We start from the raw sequence: 23,394 nt of genomic DNA, 5'->3' as shown, positions 1-23,394 counted from the left end.
TGTTGGAGATGTTATGCACCAGACTAGATCTCTCAAAGTGACATTACAGCAATTATGCCTTATTGACAAGCAGTGAAAAAGATTATGAATTTACTTAACAGGACCGAGACAAATGGAACTGCAGTTCTAAAAGGAAGACAGATCAGCACAAATTGTGATGCACATTGAGCAGGAAATACTGAAGGCCAAAAATATGCCACAGCATTTATGTTTAAATTATACTGCACAGTGACTTTATGGACTAGCAACAAAGAGTAGTATCTCATTCAACAACTGTACTGGAGCATACAATACTGACTGCAGCATATCCATCACAGAAAACACTGGAAACTGTGATTTCAATGCAGAAATTGACTGCTGTCACAGCTGCACACGTCCATTTCCCGTACGCTCTGTCCATAGTACTTCACTGTGTCATTACATTTGTTGTTGATGATGATTGGTTTATGGTGCACTCAACTGTGCGGATATCAGTGCCCGTACAAATTCCCAACCTTTGCCCAGTCCAATCTTGCCACTTACATGAATGATGATGAAAACACAAACACCCAGTCATCTCGAGGCAGGTGAAAATCCCCGACCCTGCCGGGAATCGAACCTGGGACCCCATGCTCGAGAAGCGAGAGCGAGAATGCGACCGTGAGACCATGAACTGTGGCCTCATTATGTTTGAGTGAATGAGAGGATCAGACAGGTATAGCGCAACACAAAATGGTAGACACTATACAATGGTGTTTGTTCACTGTTGAGTATTATGTGAAGTACTATACATGAAAAACGTCTGCAGAACTATTTGTGCAAGAGTTTAAGGCACGAAATGTTTTGGCAAAGTTTCCAACAAAGTCTTCTATGCAAAACTTAAGAGGCAAATTGGTGACCATTTCCAGCATCTTCTGTGATGTTGATTAACATAGGCAGTCTTATCATAAATATTTTCTTAATAAAATAATTTAGCAACAGTTTTCTTCTGGAAAGTGAAAATGTGTAGTGTATTCTTAATAGCATAGTGTTAATGGAAAGGGAGCAAGGCAGACCACGTAAAATATCTACAGAGGGGCCATCACACAGATAATGATTAAAATTGTCATTAAAGATATTCCTGTGAAGCACGATTATAATTCACGGAATGGTAATTATGAAAACAATAATAAAAGTAATTTTAGTTTCCTGCATAAAGTGCCTTAGGGTAAAAGCAGAACATTCAATGAACCAAGAGAAGAAATATCAGCCCCCCCCCCCCCCCCCCCCACACACACACACTTTCTCTCTCATTTTACAGATCAAATATTGCTGATCTTTAGCTGCCTGCCAGTAGAAATACTGAAGCTAAACAGTATTAGCATGCAGTGCATTAAAGTAACTTCATAACTATTCTGCAGAAGATATAAAAGAGGTTCCTGTGCAACTTTTATTGATGCTGTGGATGTCCGTTTAACTAACTACTTCACTTCTCACTCAACAATAGAGAAGGGCAGATGGGGAGTGAAGGAGGCCATAGAATTAAAGGATAATAGCAAAGTGTTTCTGAATCAGGGCACTTTAAATTGCGCACTAACCCTTATCATCATCCTGAGAAAATAAATAAATCACAAAATCTGTGAACAATACTGATATGGTTGCTTGTTCTAGTTTGAAAAATTACCTTGTGGAGAAGTAGTGCTGTTGAGAATAGAGAGATAAACAGCCATGAATCCTCCACATACTTTTCTTTTATCCAGATAAACTCATCAGTCCCAGAATTGACACCGAGTTCCACATTTCATTTGTCAGTCCTACAAGTAGGGCCACCAACAGAGATTTTCTGATCATTGCCTTTGAAAAGTAACCATCATGACATCTGCAAAAGTGGGCCAACAGACATAACAAAAAGTGCCACCTTGTTCAATAAAAGAGCCTGATATCAGTTGACTGCAGTGTTTCTGATTAGTGATGAACAGAGATTTTTTTCCCCAGGCTTTTACTGTTTGTAAGAAATACAAAGCTTCTTAACTATAGTAACTACATCTTCATAAAAAGAAAGAGAGAGAATAACATTCTGCAAATTCTCAGACATGGACTGTTTAAGAAACCATCCCAGTATTCAACTCAAGTGTTTTATGAAATTATGGACAGTGATGAAAAATCTGCCTTTCCTACAAATGAGTACATTGTATTAACCACTGTGTTCATTACATAACTCCAGATAACAAACATTATGTTTACCATCTTGAAATGCTTACACTACTATCTTGAAGCTATAAGCAGCTATTTATTGCTCCGTATAGCTGTTACTTATTGCCTAGTAGTAATCAACAGCTGAAACATCACCACAAAACGTACATTCCTACACTGGTGGGTAAAACCAAAGGACAAAAGTAAATTTCGCATGATGTGTCACTGCCAAGTACATAACTTGACAAAACTTGGACCCTTCATAGAAAGAACTTCTAAGAGTACAGTAAAAAATATAACTGGAAAAAATGTGCAATGAGACAAACATAAATGAGACTTTTCTTCAAATACAATAGCTATACTGCAATCATTGATTTATGATGGTCCCCTGGACATTGTGAAAGGCAGGAAATGGTTCCTAAAAGGGTGCGTAAACACCTCACACAAAAATACATGGTTTGCAACATGCTGCCAGCTGGCCACAAAGTTGGTAAGTTCTTCTGACAGCGCATTCCGTTCCTCCAGCAGAGTTGTTAACTGCTGGATGGTCATTAGTGGATGTGAATGTGCTGCAGTTATGTCTCCTGGATGCATCCCACACGTGGTTGATGGGAAATGCCACGGGAACAGGCAGGCCAGTCCATTCGACAAATAGCCACTCGTTCCTCGAGCTCATCCACTTCCTCTGTTGGATGCACTCATACATTGTCATCCATAAAAATGAAGTCAATGTCAAATGCATTCCTGAAAGGATGCAAACGGGGAAGCAGTGCAGTGTCACAACATAGTTGACTGGTGAATGTACTGTGCTCGAAGATTTGGAGGCCAGTATTCCCACACAACAATATGCCTCTGAACACCCCAAGTGTACCATCATAGTGATCGTGTGCACTGTGTGTTCCCACCTCTTGCCATATTAGGGTACGTTTAGCATTGTCAGACATTATTATTTTGATGGTCCAGGTGTTACGATGTGGGGAGACACAATGTCAGATAGGCGCACTGACCTCCAAATCTTTGAACATAGTACACTCACCTGTCAACATTACTGTGACACTGTACTCCTTCCCCATGTGATACTTTTCAGAGGTGCATTCAGCCCCGACTTCGTTTTCATAGATGATAATGTGTGACTGCATCAAATAAACACAGTTGGAGCAGCTCTTTGAAACAAGAGAATATTTGCGAATGGCCTGGCCTGTCCGTTCTCCTCAGACTTAAATCACATTGTACACACATGGAATGTGTTGGACAGACATACTGCAACACATTCAAAGCACAAACAGCCATCCAGTAGTTATTAACTGCACTGGTGGAGAATGGAACACCCCACCAACCTTATGGGCAGCAAGTGAGCACACTGCAGAGCACACATTGGCATTTGTGGTGATCACACACCTTATTAATAACCAAGTAAAATTTGTGGTAAAATCTTAAGGGATCAAACTGCTTAGGTCACTGGTCCTTATAAGAACCAAGTCCCGCCTTTTGTAAATGTCCAGCAAACCATCATAAATAATGATTATTTAACTGTAATTTTTGTCTTTGAATAACAGTGTCATTCCCGTTCAGAATGTTGTGTATTTCTTTCAGTTAACTTCTCTGCTATACTGTAGCAGTTCTTCCCTTGAATGGCCCAAGTTTCTTGTCATGAGACATGACATGAAAGTTACTTTCTTCCTTGAGTTTTGCACACCAGCATATTTACAATAAGACTTCTTTGGATAGTTACGATTTTTATCTGCTACAGAGTAAGTTTCATGCAATTCTTCCATGAAGTTTTTCACTTCCAGTCTTAAACTCTTGCACAGTCAGTTCCACACAATTGGTCCACAATTTGTGCTTTGCATAACTCTCTACAATGAATACACACTGTTTTATCATAAGCACCATTTTATGTTGCATTCACTAAACACATCTGCACCTCTCACACAGTCAGACTTATTGACAAAGTTAAGTACTCCAAATGGAACAAGCAAGAGATGTGTGTGTGGGCAGATGTGAAGTAATCAATTGTTGCACTGAAATCACAGTTCCCGCATTTACTGTGATGGGCATTACTCCGGTTCGTTAACAAGGATCAGTTATGTGTCAGTTTTATAAATACTGTATTTTCTGGGTCAGTTTTCTTTTTCCCTCCCAGCATATGCACATTAGGAAAAAACAAATCCCTGCTCCACTACTCAGTTGCTGTTCTTATGTGATACTTCAAAGAATTTATGTGACTTTACACAAACCACTATCAGCTCTCTACATACTGATGAAGTCGCCATCTGTTTAATGCAAGTATTTGAGTTATGCATACTTTCATTATTGAAAATATATATTCTCGTAAATTATATGAGTGGTTAATGAGATATTATTACCTTTTCGGTTTCTTGTATAATGGTTACTGCCAACATGTTACAGACTTTTGCACCAAAATACAGGGTTATTACAAATGATTGAAGCGATTTCACAGCTCTACAATAACTTTATTATTTGAGATATTTTCACAATGCTTAGCACACACATACAAAAACTCAAAAAGTTTTTTTAGGCATTCACAAATGTTCGATATGTGCCCCTTTAGTGATTCGGCAGACATCAAGCCGATAATCAAGTTCCTCCCACACTCGGCACAGCATGTCCCCATCAATGAGTTCGAAAGCATTGTTGATGCGAGCTCACAGTTCTGGCACGTTTCTTGGTAGAGGAGGTTTAAACACTGAATCTTTCACATAACCCCACAGAAAGAAATCGCATGGGGTTATGTCGGGAGAGCGTGGAGGCCATGACATGAAATGCTGATCATGATCTCCACCACGACAGATCCATCGGTTTTCCAATCTCCTGTTTAAGAAATGCCGAACATCATGATGGAAGTGCGGTGGAGCACCATCCTGTTGAAAGATGAAGTCGGCGCTGTCGGTCTCCAGTTGTGGCATGAGCCAATTTTCCAGCATGTCCAGATACACGTGTCCTGTAACGTTTTTTTCGCAGAAGAAAAAGGGGCCGTAAACTTTAAACCGTGAGATTGCACAAAACACGTTAACTTTTGGTGAATTGCGAATTTGCTGCACGAATGTGTGAGGATTCTCTACCGCCCAGATTCGCACATTGTGTCTGTTCACTTCACCATTAAGAAAAAATGTTGCTTCATCACTGAAAACAAGTTTCGTACTGAATGCATACTCTTCCATGAGCTGTTGCAACCGCGCCGAAAATTCAAAGCGTTTGACTTTGTCATCGGGTGTCAGGGCTTGTAGCAATTGTAAACGGTAAGGCTTCTGCTTTAGCCTTTTCCGTAAGATTTTGCAAACCGTCGGCTGTGGTACGTTTAGCTCCCTGCTTACTTTATTCATCGACTTCCGCGGGCTACGCGTGAAACTTGCCCGCACGCGTTCAACCGTTTCTTCTCTCACTGCAGGCCGACCCGTTGATTTCCCCTTACAGAGGCATCCAGAAGCTTTAAACTGCGCATACCATCGCCGAATGGAGTTAGCAGTTGGTGGCTCTTTGTTGAACTTCATCCTGAAATGTCGTTGCACTGTTATGACTGACTGATGTGAGTGCATTTCAAGCACGACATACGCTTTCTCGGCTCCTGTCGCCATTTTTTCTCACTGCGCTCTCGAGCGCTCTGGCAGCAGAAACCTGAAGTGCGGCTTCAGCCGAACAAAACTTTATGAGTTTTTCTACGTATCTGTAGTGTGTTGTGACCATATGTTAATGAATGGAGCTACAGTGAATTTACGAAATCGCTTCAATCATTTGTAATAGCCCTGTACAAAACACCAGTTTGAACCCTAAATAAGGGTGCATACATCGGCTTATATCGAAGTAGTAGTTTTTTTTCTTCTTTTTTTTCTGTTCAAGTGTTGTGGCTGCAAATTGCACAGTTTGTCTAATAATAACCACAAGTGCCATCTGCAATGCAAATACTGCCAAATATGTGTAAAAATCTTTAAGCTCCTGAAAAGACATCTGCAAGGTCTCATAAATCTTACAAAATACGAGGGGAGGTCGAATAATTTCTAGCCTAACAAATAAAGAATGACAGAAATTCATAATACCATTTATTTTTCAATATAATACCCATGTACACTAATACACTTGCGGGCATGCTCGGATAACTTCTGCAAACCATTCAAATAAAAGGTCTTTGATTCCAAGTCCAACCATGCATTCACAGCATCAATTAATGCATTATCATTGTCAAATTCTAGTCCTTTGAGGTCTTTTATTAGGTTTGGAAAAAGAAAAAATCTAATGGAGCCAAATCTGGATAATATGGTGGATGACATAATTCGAACATGCAGTCACGCAGAGTTTCCAGTGTTGCAAGGGCTTTGCGCGCCGGGTGCATTGTCCTGATACAAAAGAACTTCGCACGCCCATTTTCCACACCTTTTTCATATCTCTTCTTTCAAGCAGCAAAGGAAGATGGTTGCTATAGTGTGATGCATTGACAGGTACTCCCTTTTGCAAGTAATCCACCATAATGAATCCTTCTGCATCCCAGAAGACCAATGCCATCACCTTACCGGCTGGTTTTTGCACCCGGAATTTTTTTGGGGTGGGGGATGAAGGATGTTTCTATTATTGTGACTGTTATTTTGTCTCAGGATCAAAGTGATGAACCCACATTTTGTCCATAGTCACGTACCTTGCAAGAAAAACATCCTCTGCTTCAAATTGGCAGACGATTTCTTCACAACACTACACACATTCTTGTCTTTGATATGCATTCAAGTCTTTTGGAACCCACCAGGATGAAACTTTACACAGTCCCAAAAATCCACAACAATGTCATGAGCACACCCGTGGGAGATTCAAAATGTAGTTTCAATGTTCTACAACGTTGTTCGGGTATCCTGCAAATTCGTTATTGTGAATTGCAGTCAATATTTCATCAGTGGCAACGGTGACAGGTCTTCTGCTCCTTAGCACATCTTCCACACTCATTCTTCCATGTTTGAAGTTGGACAACCAGTTTTTCACTGTTGCATAAGACAGAGCACTGTCCTCAAGTGTATTCCGCATGTTCTCCGCAATTTCCTTGGGTGCCATTCCTTTCAAATGAAAATATTTAATCACAGCACTGTTCTTGATTCTCTCGATATTCACCATTTTGTTTCCACTACGGTATACAATGCATCCTAGTTGCAAAACTAACGAAGCTGGAGCTGTGAAATTTGACTTGCGTGCCCACAAAGGGTCACCATAAAAGTAGGTGGTGGAGTTTGTGTGAGACATTGTGGTAACTATCTCGGGCTAGAAACTTTTCGACCACCCCTCATATTACAACTCCATATCCCTGTGCATGAAATACATTGATCTTTACAGACTGCAATGCAATCTAAAAGCAATATACAGCATTTTTAAATGAAGAATAGTAAAGTGATTTTTTTAAACAAAATTAAATTAATTCAATTATGTATTCATTATGAGGGTTGAACGAAAAGATTGAAATGCTCCAATAACTAATTTTCATGGGCAGAGTCTTGACAAAACACGGACACTCCATATATTTAACACTTCAATTTTAATTTTAGTTTCACTTTTCTTTACTAATACTATTAGGCAGCAATTACTGCAAATATGATGGGTATCTGGGCAACAACACATTGCAGAATGTGTTCAACATACATATCATACAAAACATAAATATCTGAACCTCACTACGACCCAACAGTCAATGTCATTAGGCAAACAGAGAAATTCAGTACATATTTATTGCTATTTTCTTTAAGATACACTTAAGAGTGAAGCTTGGTAATCAAATAATCTACTCACATAAATTAATTTGAATCATATCTTTGTTTTAAAAATAACTTTAATATTTACAAATAGATTTTATTTCGTGCACAATATCACTCTGTATGAAATACTATACAATTTCATTATGTAACAAACAAGTATATTACAAACATGCCACTCATAATGTATTGCAATCAATAATATACAGGATATCTTGCATATAACACAAATCAAGTGTTATAACATAAGGAATAGGTACTAATTTTTAGAATGACAGAACTATATTGTAAAAGAGATCAATAAATGTAAAATGTCTCTTATTTGTGAGTGTAATGAGCGTGAAATATGTGAACAATGATCATGTGAGGTGAGTATTTCTACTTTGTACAAATCAAATTAAAAGGTTTCTGAAGAAATCTGGGGACATTATACATAAACATCTCTGAAACAACTACATTTATGCTACAAAATGGTCTTTTGTACAAACTTACAGCAATTGTAACAAGATTTCAAATTTACATATGTTGTAATTACACTGCAAGAAGCCATCACATTTATGGCAGCCAATACACTTTTTACAAAACTTAAAAAGAGAAGAAACACCAAGAAACTGAAGGCAAGTATGTGACTTCACACACCACATTCCAGTAATCTATTTTACTTTTGTGGGCTGTCCCTCAACTATTGGAAGGGAATATTAAAACAAGTGCTGCTACACTCGACAAATTACATAAAAATAATTAATTGTACAACATATTTGCATAGTTTTAAACCTTATATAAAAATATAATTTTTATGTACACATATACACACTATTTAGTTAAATTGTTGAGTTGAACTGATCTGTCAAACTGTCGGTTTGGCTAAATAAAAGGAAAAAAATCCTTGGTTACAAATTAAAGATATTAGATCTAACATTTTCTTCCTGGAGCCTGCTTCAAATGAAAAAGCACAACAACTTTCCAATATGAAAGTTTTACACATAAATACTGTGTCATCTGCTAAAATAAATTACAGGATATAGTATTATCACATATGCCCCCACTTTCGTTTCTATCACTTGATAGTGCTTTAACTTGTACCTCAATTTTAAGTTTTTAAATCACTTTTCTTCAAGATTCAGTGCAGCATACTGCTCTTCATCAACGTCCGTCATCATTAAATTACCATCTGGTAGCAGAAGAACCACCCTCCTCTTTCCTGAAATATCATACAACAATGTCAGTTCATCACAAATGGGGACATAATGTTTAATACGACACAAACAATTTTTTGGCTATTATTTTGAAACATTTTCCTGCTATAGTTTATCTTGGATTATGAAAAGATTATGAATAACACTGGCCATGCATAAAATTAGTCGCCAAAATTTTTCGAGTGCCTTTCGGAGCTATTGAAGATATCATTTTGCTTGTTTTAAAGAAAGGAAGGCTACAGTTTAATGTTGGTCTAATAAAGGTGGAAGACACCTTCTCAAGTAATGTGACATGAAATATCCCGGCAAATCAAAACAAGGTGTCCAGTGAAATGTGAAAATTAGGAATTTTTCAAACTAGGAAAAACTTAAATTTTATTCCAAAAAATTAACTTTTTAAAATTTTTTTATGTTCATCCAGACTGTATTTATATGTTATCAGTTTAAAGTGGATGTGGTATTTTAAATAGCATTTGAATAATCAAAGGGAAATCAGTATGTTGTACATATAAAATGTGCACACAAGCATTAGAAACTGTTTTATGCCCGTCAAGTGTTGCTGATTCATGCCGCTGCATGAGAGTTGGGAAGGGAGGAATTCATTGCTTTCAAGTCAGGCACAAAGTACTGAACAAAGGGAAATCAGTATGTTGTACATATAAAATGTGCACACAAGCATTAGTAACTGTTTTATGCCCGTCAAGTGTTGCTGATTCATGCCGCTGCATGAGAGGTGGGAAGGGAGGAATTCATTGCTTTCAAGTCAGGCACAAAGTACTGCACAGCTTCATAGAAACGTTAACATTCAATTTAGTACCCATATCTGGAACTGAAATAAGCCTGTTGTTATACTTACCATAACAACTGTTCAAGTGTTGTTCTCACCAGCAGGCAAAAAAATGTATGCATGCAAATGATACATTGATGTTTCCTACTGCAATATATAGTCAAGACTTTACAGCTTTGGGATGATATAGAAATTTATTGAGGTACCTGTATCAGAAATTTTAGGTGTGGATTAAACCTGGAAAAATAATTTGTTCAAATGACAAGGTTGGCTTATCTTTTGCTTAAAGTTGCTGTAATGGATCTTTTTGGGTTCTGGTAGGTGGACATCAGCTGTCAACAAATTATTATTACCGCTTACTGGAATTGTCTGTATGGCAAAAGGATGGTGATTCTGTTACTTGAACTGGTTTCCGAAGGCGGTGTACATAAGTGTTTCCACTTTTCAGTGTTTTAGGTACCGTATTTACTCGAATCTAAGCCGCACTCTAATCTAAGCCGCACTCTAATCTAAGCCGCACCTGAAAAATGAGACTCGAAATCATGGAAAAAAAAAAATTTTCCCGAATCTAAGCCGCACCTGAAATTTGCGACTCGAAATTCAATGGGAGAAACATATTGGTCCATTGTAATATGAGACACAATTTAGGTCGAATGAATGACGATACAGCTACAGTAGTGTGGTTTGAGTCGTAAGTTTAGCAGTTAAGCTTTACCAGGTAGCCATTGCTGTGCGTCAGGCGCTCCGTCCATATTTATACGGGTACCTGTATCCTTCCTTTTTCGCGTGATTCATCTGGTTTGAATTGATTGCTTATTTTTCTTTGATGTTATAACTGCTGTTCTCTTTGTTATAGGTGTTTACGTGACTCTAAGCTGAAAACACATTATTGTACTGTGTCATGCAATGTTTGCCGCTCGCGGCATGCCTTGCTGCATTTGTGCGTGCTACAGCCGCTTTTTTCTTTTATTTTTTTTTTCTTTTTTTTTTTTTTTTTAAAGAAGAGGATCAACAAGAACCAAATAATAGACTGTGTATGATACATGATGTTCTGAACGAGAGTTTAGCGAAAAATTTTCTCCGTTTGAAAATATTTGCACACACCTCTTTAGTACATAACATTCTGCACAGAAATTAGTCATCTTAGATTTAAAAAAATCTAGTCAATTGCCGTGCTTTATTTCTGACTGTATCACTATTAGCCATAAGAATAATATGAATATGGAATATGAACATGACATGATATGTACATTCTTTCGCGTTTGCTGTTGTCTCATCTAGTTTCGTAGTTTATTAGGCACACAGGAACGTTGTCCTCGATGGTGAGTGTTCATCGGAGGTGAGGGTATCATCTGGAGTGCCCCAGGGAAGCGTGGTAGGTCTGCTGTTGTTTTCTATCTACATAAATGATCTTTGGATAGGGTGAATAGCATTGTGCGGCTGTTTGCTGATGATGCTGTGGTGTACGGGAAGGTGTCGTCGTTGAGTGACTGTAGGAGGATACAAGATGACTTGGACGGGATTTGTGATTGGTGTAAAGAATGGAAACTAACTCTAAATATAGATAAATGTAAATTAATGCAGATGAATAGGAAAAAGAATCCTGTAATATCTGAATACTCCATTAGTAGTGTAGCGCTTGACACAGTCACGTCGATTAAATATTTGGGCGTAACATTGTAGAGCGATATGAAGTGGACAAGCATGTAATGGAAGTTGTGGGGAAGGCGGGTAGTCGTCTTCGGTTCATTGGTAGACTTTTGGGAAGATTTGGTTCATCTGTGAAGGAGACCGCTTATAAAACACTAATACGACCTATTCTTGAGTACTGCTCGAGCGTTTGGGATCCCTATCAGGTCGGATTGAGGGAGAACATAGAAGCGATTCAGAGGCGGGCTGCTAGATTTGTTACTGGTAGGTTTGATCATCACGCGAGTGTTATGGAAATGCTTCAAGAACTCGGGTGGGAGTCTCTAGAGGAAAGGAGGCGTTCTTTTCGTGAATCGCTACTGAGAAAATTTAGAGAACCAGTATTTGAGGCTGACTGCAGTACAATTTTACTGCTGCCAACTTATATTTCGCGGAAAGGCCACAAAGATAAGATAAGAGAGATTAGGGCTCGTACAGAGGCACATAGGAGTCATTTTTCCCTCATTCTGTTTGGGAGTGGAACAGGGAGAGAAGATGCTAGTTGAGGTAAGAGGTACCCTCCGCCATGCACCGTATGATGGATTGCGGAGTATGTATGTAGATGAAGATGTAAAGGCATCCGACAATACATTAATGATGCACATGGCACAGTACTGTACAGTCACGTTAATGTTGATAGCACATTATTACTACTGCGTACAGTTAACAGTCTGCTGAAATGGATGGCCAACGTTTTTAATGAACATGGTTCAATTTTGTCATGAAGAATAGCGAAATAGTTTACTAACATCGCTGATATGAACTACAAAGAAAGCAGCAGCGGTAGTAGTAATGAGTGTAATAAAGAGTTCTTAATGTCATGAATAATGTCAAGAAAGCCAAATGTAGTTGTGTGAAGACAAAGCTATGATTTCACTGATTGTAAAACAAGTTTTATTTACCTATGCGTTTCAATGTAATCATGTGTTGATGCAGTTTTATATTTGATTTATTTGTTGCAAACTTATCTCAGTTATTAGTTCGTAAAACAAAGGTTTTATTTTATTTTCATTTCTCGTGTTTTTATCCAGAAGAATGTATTAATAGCTAACATATTTTCACCTGCTACACGTTCAGCTGAAGTTATTAGATCATAAATCAGCAGTATTGTTTTATTTTCATTTCCTACGCTTTTCGATAGCATAAGTTAACGGTGAATTTATTTTTATCTGCTACATGCACACCTCAATTATTACATCGTAAAACAAGTTTTATTTCTCTATTTTTCCATTTCCTGCAATTTTCTGTAATAATTGTGGTAATGGAATGTATTTTTGAGTTTGTTCTGCAAGTTGCACGCACAGTTCAAGAATCGTGTTCCACTTAGATTGAACATGTTTACGTTAATCGTACATCATTCGAAACAACCAACAGTAGAACACGTCAACAACTGGCAGTCCACCTACCTAAAACGGTAACTGTAAAGTGAACAAGTTACACCACACTACAAGCCATCCAATGGCACCAAATTTGTTTTCGTGCCTTATCGGCATGATTAAGAACACTTGTTGATTGTCTTCTGTTTTCAACTACTGTTGGCTTCAAAGACCTGACGGTTGTGACTTTATAGTAGCTATTTTTTTCTTCCTCTCATTGTGTTATCTTACAAAATCTTAAACTTACTTTAACAGTCTTTGCTACATATAAGAATAACATTTGAAGGCGGCTATGTGCTTTCAGTACAACATGCCAGTTGTGACAGCATCAAGTTGGAATTTTCACGTGAGTCAGTGGTAAGCGCCCATCTAAAAAACCAACTTTAAACATCCTTCAGACTTCATGTACTTAGTATGATAAAATATTTTCTTAACTGATAAAACGCCACCATCCAAACTGAAAAGCAAAGTCAGGAGATATTTCAAAAAGAACTCTGATACTTCTGCCACATGCAAACTCTGCAACAAAGAGCTCAAAACATGGGTAATGCAACCAATCTTCGTTGCCACATTGGGAAGGTTCACAAACAGATGTTATTAGAAAATGAAATGCATCCTTTGAAAATCTTACACACACCCAGTCAAAACAGAGAAAAAATACTTGATTGCATCAATATTACGGTCAAGCCAGCAAAGTGCTTGTAATCTAATGAATAACCACAACTTAATACTGATCTCAAACCTGGTACTTCTAGTTCTTGGTAGTTGTGCTTGGTAATACAGAATCATTCACATTCACACACACACACACACACACACACACACACACACACACACACACAAGCGTGCACACCATTGGTTCAACTGAAAGTCAAAGTTTTTTTTTTTTTTTTTTTTTTTTTTTAAAAAAAAAAGAATAAGCTACTGTATAATTTATAATTATGGACAGTAAGTCATTTTTCTACCAGTGATGGAAAAAGGCTTTTGTGATTTTGTACATAACGAAGGAACCCCAAGGACAGAAGCAATTAAATTCAGCACTGAAGAACAGAATGATGCACTCTCATGCATTTTCAGAACTTACTTTCAATAAAACTGAGAGTTACTGTTGACTTCTCACACTATGAAACAGAAATCATTTTTAGGAACAACACTCCATTCTTTAGGTAACTTACAACTGTTAAGCAGAACACTGCATACTACAATTGTATGAGCGACATACAGAACTATTGCAGCTCCTTGAGTGGGAAATGTCAACGGAGGTGTGTGTGTGTGTGTGTGTGTGTGTGTGTGTGTGGTGTGTGTGTGTGTGTGTGTGTGTGTGTGTTTGTTTTACTATGGGCACTCAACAGCAGGTTATCAGCACCCTGACAATTTTAAAAGGAATAAGTGTTGATAAAATCGTAAAATTGTTGCATACAGGAAGACTGAAACACACAAATCGACTATCATACACTCATTCCCATTTCACTCGCATTCAATCACACATTCATTCTATCTCATTCGCCTCAAGATAACAGAGAAAGTGTGAAAAATGTTACACCTGGTGTGATATTCCTGGCTGTGGCTGCCAGTATTTTATCGTAGTAGACGCTCTGTCTTGACGCAGCTTGATACACATGAAGTAGCATATGGTACAAAAGTGGAGTGAGGTACAAGCTGCAGATGGTACAGTACGTACTATTCCCATGGGATAGTCCGCCAATTATACTGAACTTGCTTCTGATTGGTCAGCACATTCGGGTGTTAGGTGTCAAAAAGCCCAACTTTTCTTATTAATTATTTATAAACTTTTCATTGTATTTAACCCAGTTTTCAGTATGACAATTTCTCATGTTTATCCTTTAAATTTCACTAGTTTTGAGAAACATAAGAGTAACGATACTACAACACTGCTAATGTATCAACAAGTAGAACAAATAGGTTACGCCATGGAACAGCATCAACATCAGCTGATACTTTGCCTACACAAGATAATAACAAATGTATGATTTAAATGTTAATGGAGTTAGAAATAATAAAGGATACAAGTGAATTAAAGAAATGGCAAAAATTACTTGCTGATAAAATAGAAACAACAAACGAGGAGATAGCAAAAATTAATCTTAAGTTTAAACATTTAGAGACAAGGGTCGATTCTCATGAAACTAGAATAGGTGCTTGTAAAAAAAAAAAGAAAGAGAGAACTGAGGATGAGAGTAAAGAATGGGGTCAAAAATTAGATAAGTATACGCAAGAGGTTAACCATAAGGTTGATGATGAGTAGCAAAAATAAATGATCTCATGCAAGCTCAAGATACTTTTGTATTGTCAGTTAGGGATGAAGTCATTAATTTAACAATGATCAGCGTAAAATAAACAAAACTTGCAAAGATACCCATGACAGGAAAAGCAAACAGGTCATAGACTTAAAAGGACAAAAATGCAGTCCTTAGCCGTAAAGTATCATGAATAGAATCTGTTTGTAATGCTAATACAAATACGATTCAGGGCCGTTTGAGAGAAATTGAACAGAAAGTAGAATAAATACCTCAAGTAAGTGAGATGAGTAAAAACAGGTAATGTGGAAGTTGCATTACAACAGAAACTCAAAATGTGGATTGAACAGCAAAAATGTAAGGGTGTTGTTCATATTAATGAAGTAATCAGTAATGACAATGCTTACAAATTTCATAACTTTTCTAGCAAAGGTAGTATACATCCTGTTGCTTTCATTTGTCAGTTTGAGGGCATCATACCTGACAACATGACAGAACAACAGAAAATAAAGTTTGTAGCCAGTCGTTTTGAAGGAGACGCAATATCATGTGGAACACGAGCGAGAAACACGTGTAAAATATACCAAGAATTTATTAAAGCATTCTTAAATCAATACTGGTCCACAAGTACACAAAACACTATAAAATCAGAAATATTTGAAGGTAGGAGCTTTGAAAACAGTGGCTGCAACAGTTATAATGAGTTCTTTTAGTACTAGTGGAAAAAGAACCAGTGTTTAACTGATCCTTTACATTAATCAGACTTAGTAGAAATAATAGCTCATAAGATTCCTGTCTTACAGGAGGAACTAATTCATGTCAAGAAGGGTGAGGTTAACAATCTCCTGTATGTATTAGAACAGCTGGACGCACTTTTAGGCAACAGACAAGTGCTGGAAGACTGGCGTAAAAACAGGTGGCGTACAGACCGCTGCCACCACCACGACTCAAACAGGAATAGCATGTCAAACAGTAACAGCAAGCAAGGTAGAATGGAGGAAGACAGACCTCATGACAGTAACCGTAGTCCATCTAGAAGGGGAAGTGGTGGATTTCGAAAAGGTTTTAGGAGAGGAAATAACTACAACAGTAGCCAGGAAAAGGGAAAAAATCAAGGGGAGTCGGAAAACGCGTAAGCGGTTCGGACATGATCCAATCGCGAACGGCCGAAATATGTGGTCCACTACTGAGATTCTTGGAATATGGGGAGAGGGATAACAGTAAAGATGCAATTATGGAAGAGGATAGGCCAGAGGTATAGGAAACGTACCAACCAGCTGTAGAAATTGCAACCTCATGTGATTTTTACAAGAGAATAAAGAAAAATGAGCAGGTACCAGAGTTATCTGTACAAGGAGTAACGGTAGTTCCTGCCTATGGGGCATGAAGTAAGGTTATAAAGAAGCCGATTTTATTGGAATTTACACTGCAGGAAAAGACATTCACAGTTAATGCCATGGTAGTGAGCGGCCTGTGTGTAAATTTAATCCTGGGAGCAGACTGGTTAATTGCTAATGGAGCAATGCTAGATTTTGCTGAAGGTGCAATGAAAATGAAAGAGGGAAAGGAGGAAAATGTAATAAAATTTGTAGGGAACCAGGGACCACAGTGTGATGAAAGTAATGCCAGAATACAAATACTCAGGGAAAAGATGAGTTGGGATCTCAAACTGCGAGAAACCCTTAATTTCTTTACAAGAGTAGAGTCACAGGAGGAGGCAAATATCGAAATTAGGATCAGAGAAAAGATAAAGGTTTAACTGCGCAACAAGCCTATGTGTTACAATACATACTACTACAGCACAAGAGCATTTTCAAAGAAACCAGGGTGCATGAAGTACTATGAGTACTGCTTTCAAATAAAGGCACATGACCCCCTTAGGTTTAAGCTGTATTCCATTCCACTGGCAAAAAGGGAAGCGATGGACAAAGAAATTAAAAATATGATTGAATCAAGGTAATAAGAGTGCTCACAAAGTAATTATACAAGGGTTGTACCAAAAGTAAGGTTCCCAATGAGCTACAGCCTCGAGGGAAGGTGCTAGGCTAAATCCGACAACAGTGCCGTGCGCAGTGGTGTACCCACTCTCGAGCCCGCCCATCCGTGATTCGCTACATTGCTCAGTGTTGGTTTGGCAGCTCTCAGAGATGGAAGTGTTGACAGCTCCCGCCAAGAGCGAGGTTCGAGCAGTAATCTGGTTTCTTCATGCAAACAAATTAGCACCCGTGGAGATTCATTGGCAAGTGACTGAGGATTATGGTGAAGAGCGCGTGTCTGTTCAGCACATCCACAAATGGTGCAGTGCTTTTGCTGAGGGTTGCACAGACATTTATGATGAAGAACGGAGTGGAAACCTGCTGGTTTCAGAAATGATTGTCCAGAAGATCAACAGTGAGCTGCTCAAAGATCAGAGGGTCACTGTCTGTGAACTTGTTGAACGCGTTCCTGAAGGTTCCCACGGCACAACTACAAGAACTGTAACAGAACCGTTGGGTTATCGCGAAGTGTGTGCTCGCTGGGTCCCTCGGATGCTGACTGCTGGACACAAGGAGACATGCCTTGACTGTGCTTGCAAGTTTCTTCAACAATGTGAGGGGGGAGGCAACAAGGAGAAGTTGTTGACTCTATCCCCCCCCCCCCCCCCCCAAAAAAAAAACAAAGTAACAATTTCGTCAGTGGCGTCACTCCAGTTCATTGCCACCAAAGAAATTAAAACAAACGCAGTCAGCAAGAAAAGGTTATAGCGACTGTGTTTTGGGATTGGAAGGGGGGGGGAGGGGATACTCCTAATTGATTTCATTCAACCTGGCAAAAATGTGTGAACGGACTTTTTTTAAATTGCCATAGGAGCTGCCCTAACTGAGCTAGAGAACTGGGGAAGGTGTCATTTTGCAGCATTTTTCATGCTCTTTCCAGTGATAGACAAAAAACATAGCTTCTAATTAATAACCTTTTTCAAAAAGGTAATTAATATTTCGATTTAATTTTTTTACAAAAAGTACATAATTGAAAATTTTCAAAATATTTCCATAACTACTTCATACTGTTGTAAATCACATGGCAAAATATAAATGTGGGATGATGTGGGTTCATTGTTAAAAAAAAAATTATTCCGGACTCTTGTTTTTCACTAACGGCCCTAGTTTGACCAAACTGACCTTTAAGGTAGTACGTCGGTAGAGGACTGTATACATAGGGCTTGATGTCTGTACAGTAATTCAGAGACTGGAGTCATTGTTGAGATGATGTAGTCTGCATTGTTACCTTCTAAGGCTTTGTGTGCCCACAGCATTATTGTGCACTGTGGTTTTAGTGAAAATCAACTGTTACCTCTGTGTTGACCAGTCTGTATTTATTATATTTAATAGTTCATTTTCAAGTAAATCTATACATTGAAGGACAGTTTATAAGTGGTTTCTGTATAAATATGGAAATACGTAAAAAGTGCAGTGCTGTAGGAGTGCAGTGTTGTAATCCATTGAAGAAGTCAAATCATTTTATTAGAGACAGAAAAAAACTGAGAAATGTCACAACATGGATGCCCAAATTATTTCCTCAAATACCAAGTGGTGCCAAGATTTATGATAAATGTAAGAAAGATGTAACCAAATTGAAAAATACACCAGAGCCCATCAGCGATGAAAGTGTTGAAGAAGAATCTTCTGGATCAGAGATAATCATCCGAGACCAAGACCCTGACTTCACTCCGACTTCAGTAGCTGTTAAAACATTTAACACAACATTCAAGAACTAGGTGAGTTGACAAGAGAAAACTAACATCTAGGCATTACGCCAAATCAAAAGTGAAGAAAATCTCATCAATGACACGTAAACTTTTTGTTGCTCCTGAAACTTCTTCGTCAGATACTGATACTGATGAATCTGTTCTTGAAAATATTAAAAGAAACTTTAAAAATTCTATAAGTAGAGCAAAAAAACTAACGATTCTTACAAGTTTACCTGAAAAGTGGAGTGTCAGGAAAATAATGAGGGAATTTAATGGTTCTACTTACATTGTTCGGCAGTCCAAAAAAATTTTGAAAGAGAAAGGATTCATGGAAGATCCAAACCCAAAACCAGGGAAGCGTTTACCAACAGAAACTGTCAAAACTGTACATTCATTTTATGAAAATGATGAAGTTGGCAGGGCAATGCCAGGTATTAAAGATTGTGTGACAAGTACAGAAACAAGTGGAAATAAGTGTGTAACCTTAAAGAAACTTACAAGCATTTTAAAGACAAGCTTCCTAACATAAAAATAGGTTTCTCTCATTTTGCTGAGTTGAGACCAAAACATTGTGTATTAGCTGGCCAGAGTGGCACACACACTGTCTGCGTGTGCACAACTCACCAAAACATAAAATTAATGATATAAAATGCCAAACTAAATACAAACCGCAGCTTAAACAATTATAAGCAGTGCATTGCAAAAATGCTTTGTAACCCATCATCAGTTGATTGCAACATGGGAAACTGTGAATACTGCCCAGGAGAAACTGTCATACGTAAAATTTTAAAAGACTCTTTTCATGAAAACTTAACTGAACAAGTTCAGTTCCGACAGTGGATGTCAGTTGACCGATGTAATAATCTGGAAATTGGTCAGAAAACTTCTGAAGAATTCATAGATTTATTTTGTAGTAAGATTTCAACTTTGATTCGGCATGACTTCATTGCCAAGCGACAACGAACATTCCTTAACTTCACAAGAGAAAACCTTATGGAATCTGAATTTGTTGTCATATGTGATTCTTCAGAAAATTATAGTATAGTTCTACAGGATGAAGCTCAGAGTTTCCACTGGACAAGACAACAGATTACCATTCATCCTTTTCTTATATATTACAAACAGGAAGACAAAATTGAGCATATGAGCTTTGACATTGTTTCTGATTGCCTGCAGCACAATACAACTGCGGTTTACACCTTTCAAAAGAAGCTAATTTCATATCTAACAAATAAATTTCAAAAGATTCCAAAAAAGATATACTATTATTCTGACGGTTCTGCCGCTTAGTATAAAAATAAGAAAAACTTCCTGAACCTTTGCCTTCATGAGGAAGTCTTTAACATAAAAGCTGAATGGCACTTTTCAGCCACAGCACATGGGAAAGGGCCTTGTGATGGAGTAGGGGGTTCAGTAAAGAGACTGGCAGCTCGTGCAAGTTTGCAAATGCCATACCAAAATCAGATCCAAACCACACGAGATCTATTTGAGTGGGCAGTGGATAATATCACAAATGTTGATTTTGCATATTCCACTCAAGAAGACTACGCTGCTTCAGAAATATTCTTAAAAAGCCGATTTGAAGAGGCATTGATAATCAAAGGAACACAGCAATTTCACACTTTAATTCCCAACAATACATCAAAATTAATAGTCAAATACTTCTCAGGTGATATGCAGAGTTGGGAGAGGGAAGGAACTACATCACCAGACAAACTGAGGTTACAAGATGTATCTGGCTATGTCACCACTGTATATGGCAGAAACTGGTGGCTTGGATACATTTTAGAAAAAAAAAAATGAAGAACTTGATGAAGTGAAAATAACTTTTCTTCATCCATGTGGACCAGCTAAGTCATTCTCTTATCCTGCACATGCAGATGTCCTGTGGGTGTCAGTTGTGGATGTTCTCACAAAAGTGAATCCATTTACTCCGACAGGGAGAACATACGTTCTTAATGAAAGTGATGTAAATCAAACCCAATCAGCTTTATTAAAATGTAATATGTGAAGTTCCAAGACAATTTATTGGGAAACTGCTTTCAATTCAAAACTTAATTTTTGTCTCAGGTTAGTGTTAATGTATATTTTATAGAAAGTTGTTTCAAAATTATTGTTAGTACCTATTGTGTTAAATTTAGCTATGTACAGATACCTGTTACTCAAAAACAAGCATTACGTATTTAATTTGTTCAATAGTTCGATTTCAAACATCATGGACCAGAACTATTATGTAAATACTTGTACTTATTCATACTTTACTTCAGTTTGTAGTTAAATGCTCAATTTCTTGTTTCTGTTATATTGGTTAATATACTGTTAGTGAAGTTGTATTAAATTAAAATGAACCATCAACTTCATTATAAAATATGCTGATTAGTTTTGGTTTAATAAGGTAATGTTTTGATATTTCTGATATTTTTTTACTTACCTTTCAGTATATTTTAAAGAAATACCTGTTTGTTAAAGGTCAATTTGGTCAAACTAGGGCAGTTAGTGAAAAACAAGAGTCCGGAATATTTTTTTTTTAACAATGTACCCATCATCATCCCAGATTTATATTTTGCCATGTGATTTACAATAGTATGAAGTAGTTATGGAAATATTTTGAAAATTTTCAATTATGTACTTTTTGTAAAAAAATTAAAATTAAATCAAAATATTAATTTTTATTTTGCCATGTGATTTACAACAGTATGAAGTAGTTATGGAAATATTTTGAAAATTTTCAATTATGTACTTTTTGTAAAAAAATTAAATCGAAATATTAATTACCTTTTTGAAAAAAGTTATTAATTAGAAGCTATGTTTTGTTGTGTATCCCTGGAAAGAGCATGCAAAATGCTGCAAAATAACACCTTTCCCAGTTCTCTAGCTCAATTAGGGCAGCTCCTAGGACAATTTAAAAAAAGTCCGTTCACACATTTTTGGCTGGTTTTTGAAAAGTTTACATAGCCATATTTCAGGAATAGTTTGAGATAAAAAATTTAAATTCGGTATTTTTCTTAAGTCTCAGTGCCCACTACAAGTATACCAACTTTCAGCAAAATCGAAGAGGGTGAGGTAAAATAGGTGTGTTGATTTGACATGGAATGGCTCACATGACCAATCTCCTGTGAGCAATCCAGAATCGCCGGAGAGGATGACTGAAGGAGGGAGTAGAGCTGCTTCACGACAATGCTTTATCCAACGTCGCTTGTCAAGGACTGGAGCTTTTGAAGAAATTTGGGTGGACTGTTATGCCTTATCGCCCGTACAGCCCGGACTTAGCCCCAGTGATTATCACCTCTTCCCCAAGCTCAAGGAACACTTGAATACAAAAACTGGAAAAAATAGACAAAAGTGTAAGCTTTTCAACGCTGTACAAATTAATAACTATAAACAATGTTTTCTATTTGTAAAAAATATGGGAATCTTCCTTTTGGTACAACCCTCTTAGTAGCCCTCTCGTCATTGTAACAAAGGAGGATAACTCAGTTAGAACTATGCTCATTGCCCTGGCATTGTACAAAACAATAGAGCCACAAACTGATCGGCCTGAAGTTTTGGAGGAATTGGTGCAGAAGTTTTATGGCGTCAAGATATTGACAAGCTTATACTTGACTGCCAGCTTCTGGCAAACTCCTCTAGCTCAGGAATGTAGAAAATATACAGCATTTGTATATGAACAAAGAAGTTATCATTTCCAAGTGTTGCCATTTGGTCTGAAAATATCAACATCAGCCTACACATGCATGTTGGGTGAAGTGCTAGGAGAACAGCTACTAGACAAAATCACAGTCTACATAGATGACATTCTAATTACTGCCAAAAGTTGGGAGGAACATAATGAAACACTGAAACAGGTTCTTGATCAATTTGAGAACAATAACATTAGCGTCAACCGAGACAAGTCTGAACTGAGAAAAGGTGAAATTTAATTTTTAGGGAATGGCATTTCAGTATAAGGCATCAACCCTGATACCGACAAACTCGAAGCGATTAGAAATTTCCCACAGGCTAAGACCGAAAGGCAGATTAAAGCATTTATAGGGCTCAACGGATTCTATCACAAATTTGCGAACAATCAGGCACTCAGTGCTCAGGAAATGTTGGGCTTAACTAAAAAGAATGTCACTTGAGTGTGGACTAAAGAGTGCAGGGAAGAGTTTAAAAAGATCAAAGGCAAATTGTGTAACAGTATCGTGTTAGCCTACCTGAATTTAAATGAGCCATTGTGCATTTTTGGTGACGGTTCAGAATATCTCACAGAAAAGGAGGCTTTGGCAGTAGTCTTTGCTTTCAATAAATTCAGATATTATGTCATGGCCAGAAAAGCTCAGGTTTACACCGATCATGAAGCATTATCTTTCCTTACGGATTGCAGGCTGAGCCACAACAGATTGACCAGATGGGCCATTGCTCTATAGGGGTACGAGTTTACTATCGAGTACTTTCCTGGAGGAAGTAACATAGTGGCAGACACCTTA

At 37.7% G+C, this 23,394-nt stretch overlaps 1 protein-coding gene across 4 annotated transcripts in view; it reads right to left on the bottom strand.

Annotated features, from left to right (window-relative positions):
* Positions 1-6,252: 6,252 nt before the first annotated feature.
* LOC126174855 (uncharacterized) overlaps positions 6,253-23,394 on the bottom strand; it is a 121,675-nt gene continuing 104,533 nt past the window's right edge. For 3 of the 4 annotated variants that reach the window (XM_049921251.1, XM_049921249.1, XM_049921250.1), the window contains exon 11: positions 6,254-9,093. In XM_049921251.1, coding sequence (XP_049777208.1) covers positions 8,996-9,093 — 98 coding nt within the window. In that variant the 3' untranslated portion in view covers positions 6,254-8,995. Of the gene's footprint in view, positions 9,094-23,394 lie in introns of all 4 variants that reach the window. The other variant, XM_049921252.1, reaches the window with a different exon arrangement.

Source organism: Schistocerca cancellata, chromosome 3 (genome assembly GCF_023864275.1).
Source record: "Schistocerca cancellata isolate TAMUIC-IGC-003103 chromosome 3, iqSchCanc2.1, whole genome shotgun sequence".
Classification (NCBI taxonomy): domain Eukaryota; kingdom Metazoa; phylum Arthropoda; class Insecta; order Orthoptera; family Acrididae; genus Schistocerca; species Schistocerca cancellata.
The sequence above is the reverse complement of the archived record's forward strand: the minus strand, read 5'-3'. Positions and strand labels throughout refer to the sequence as shown.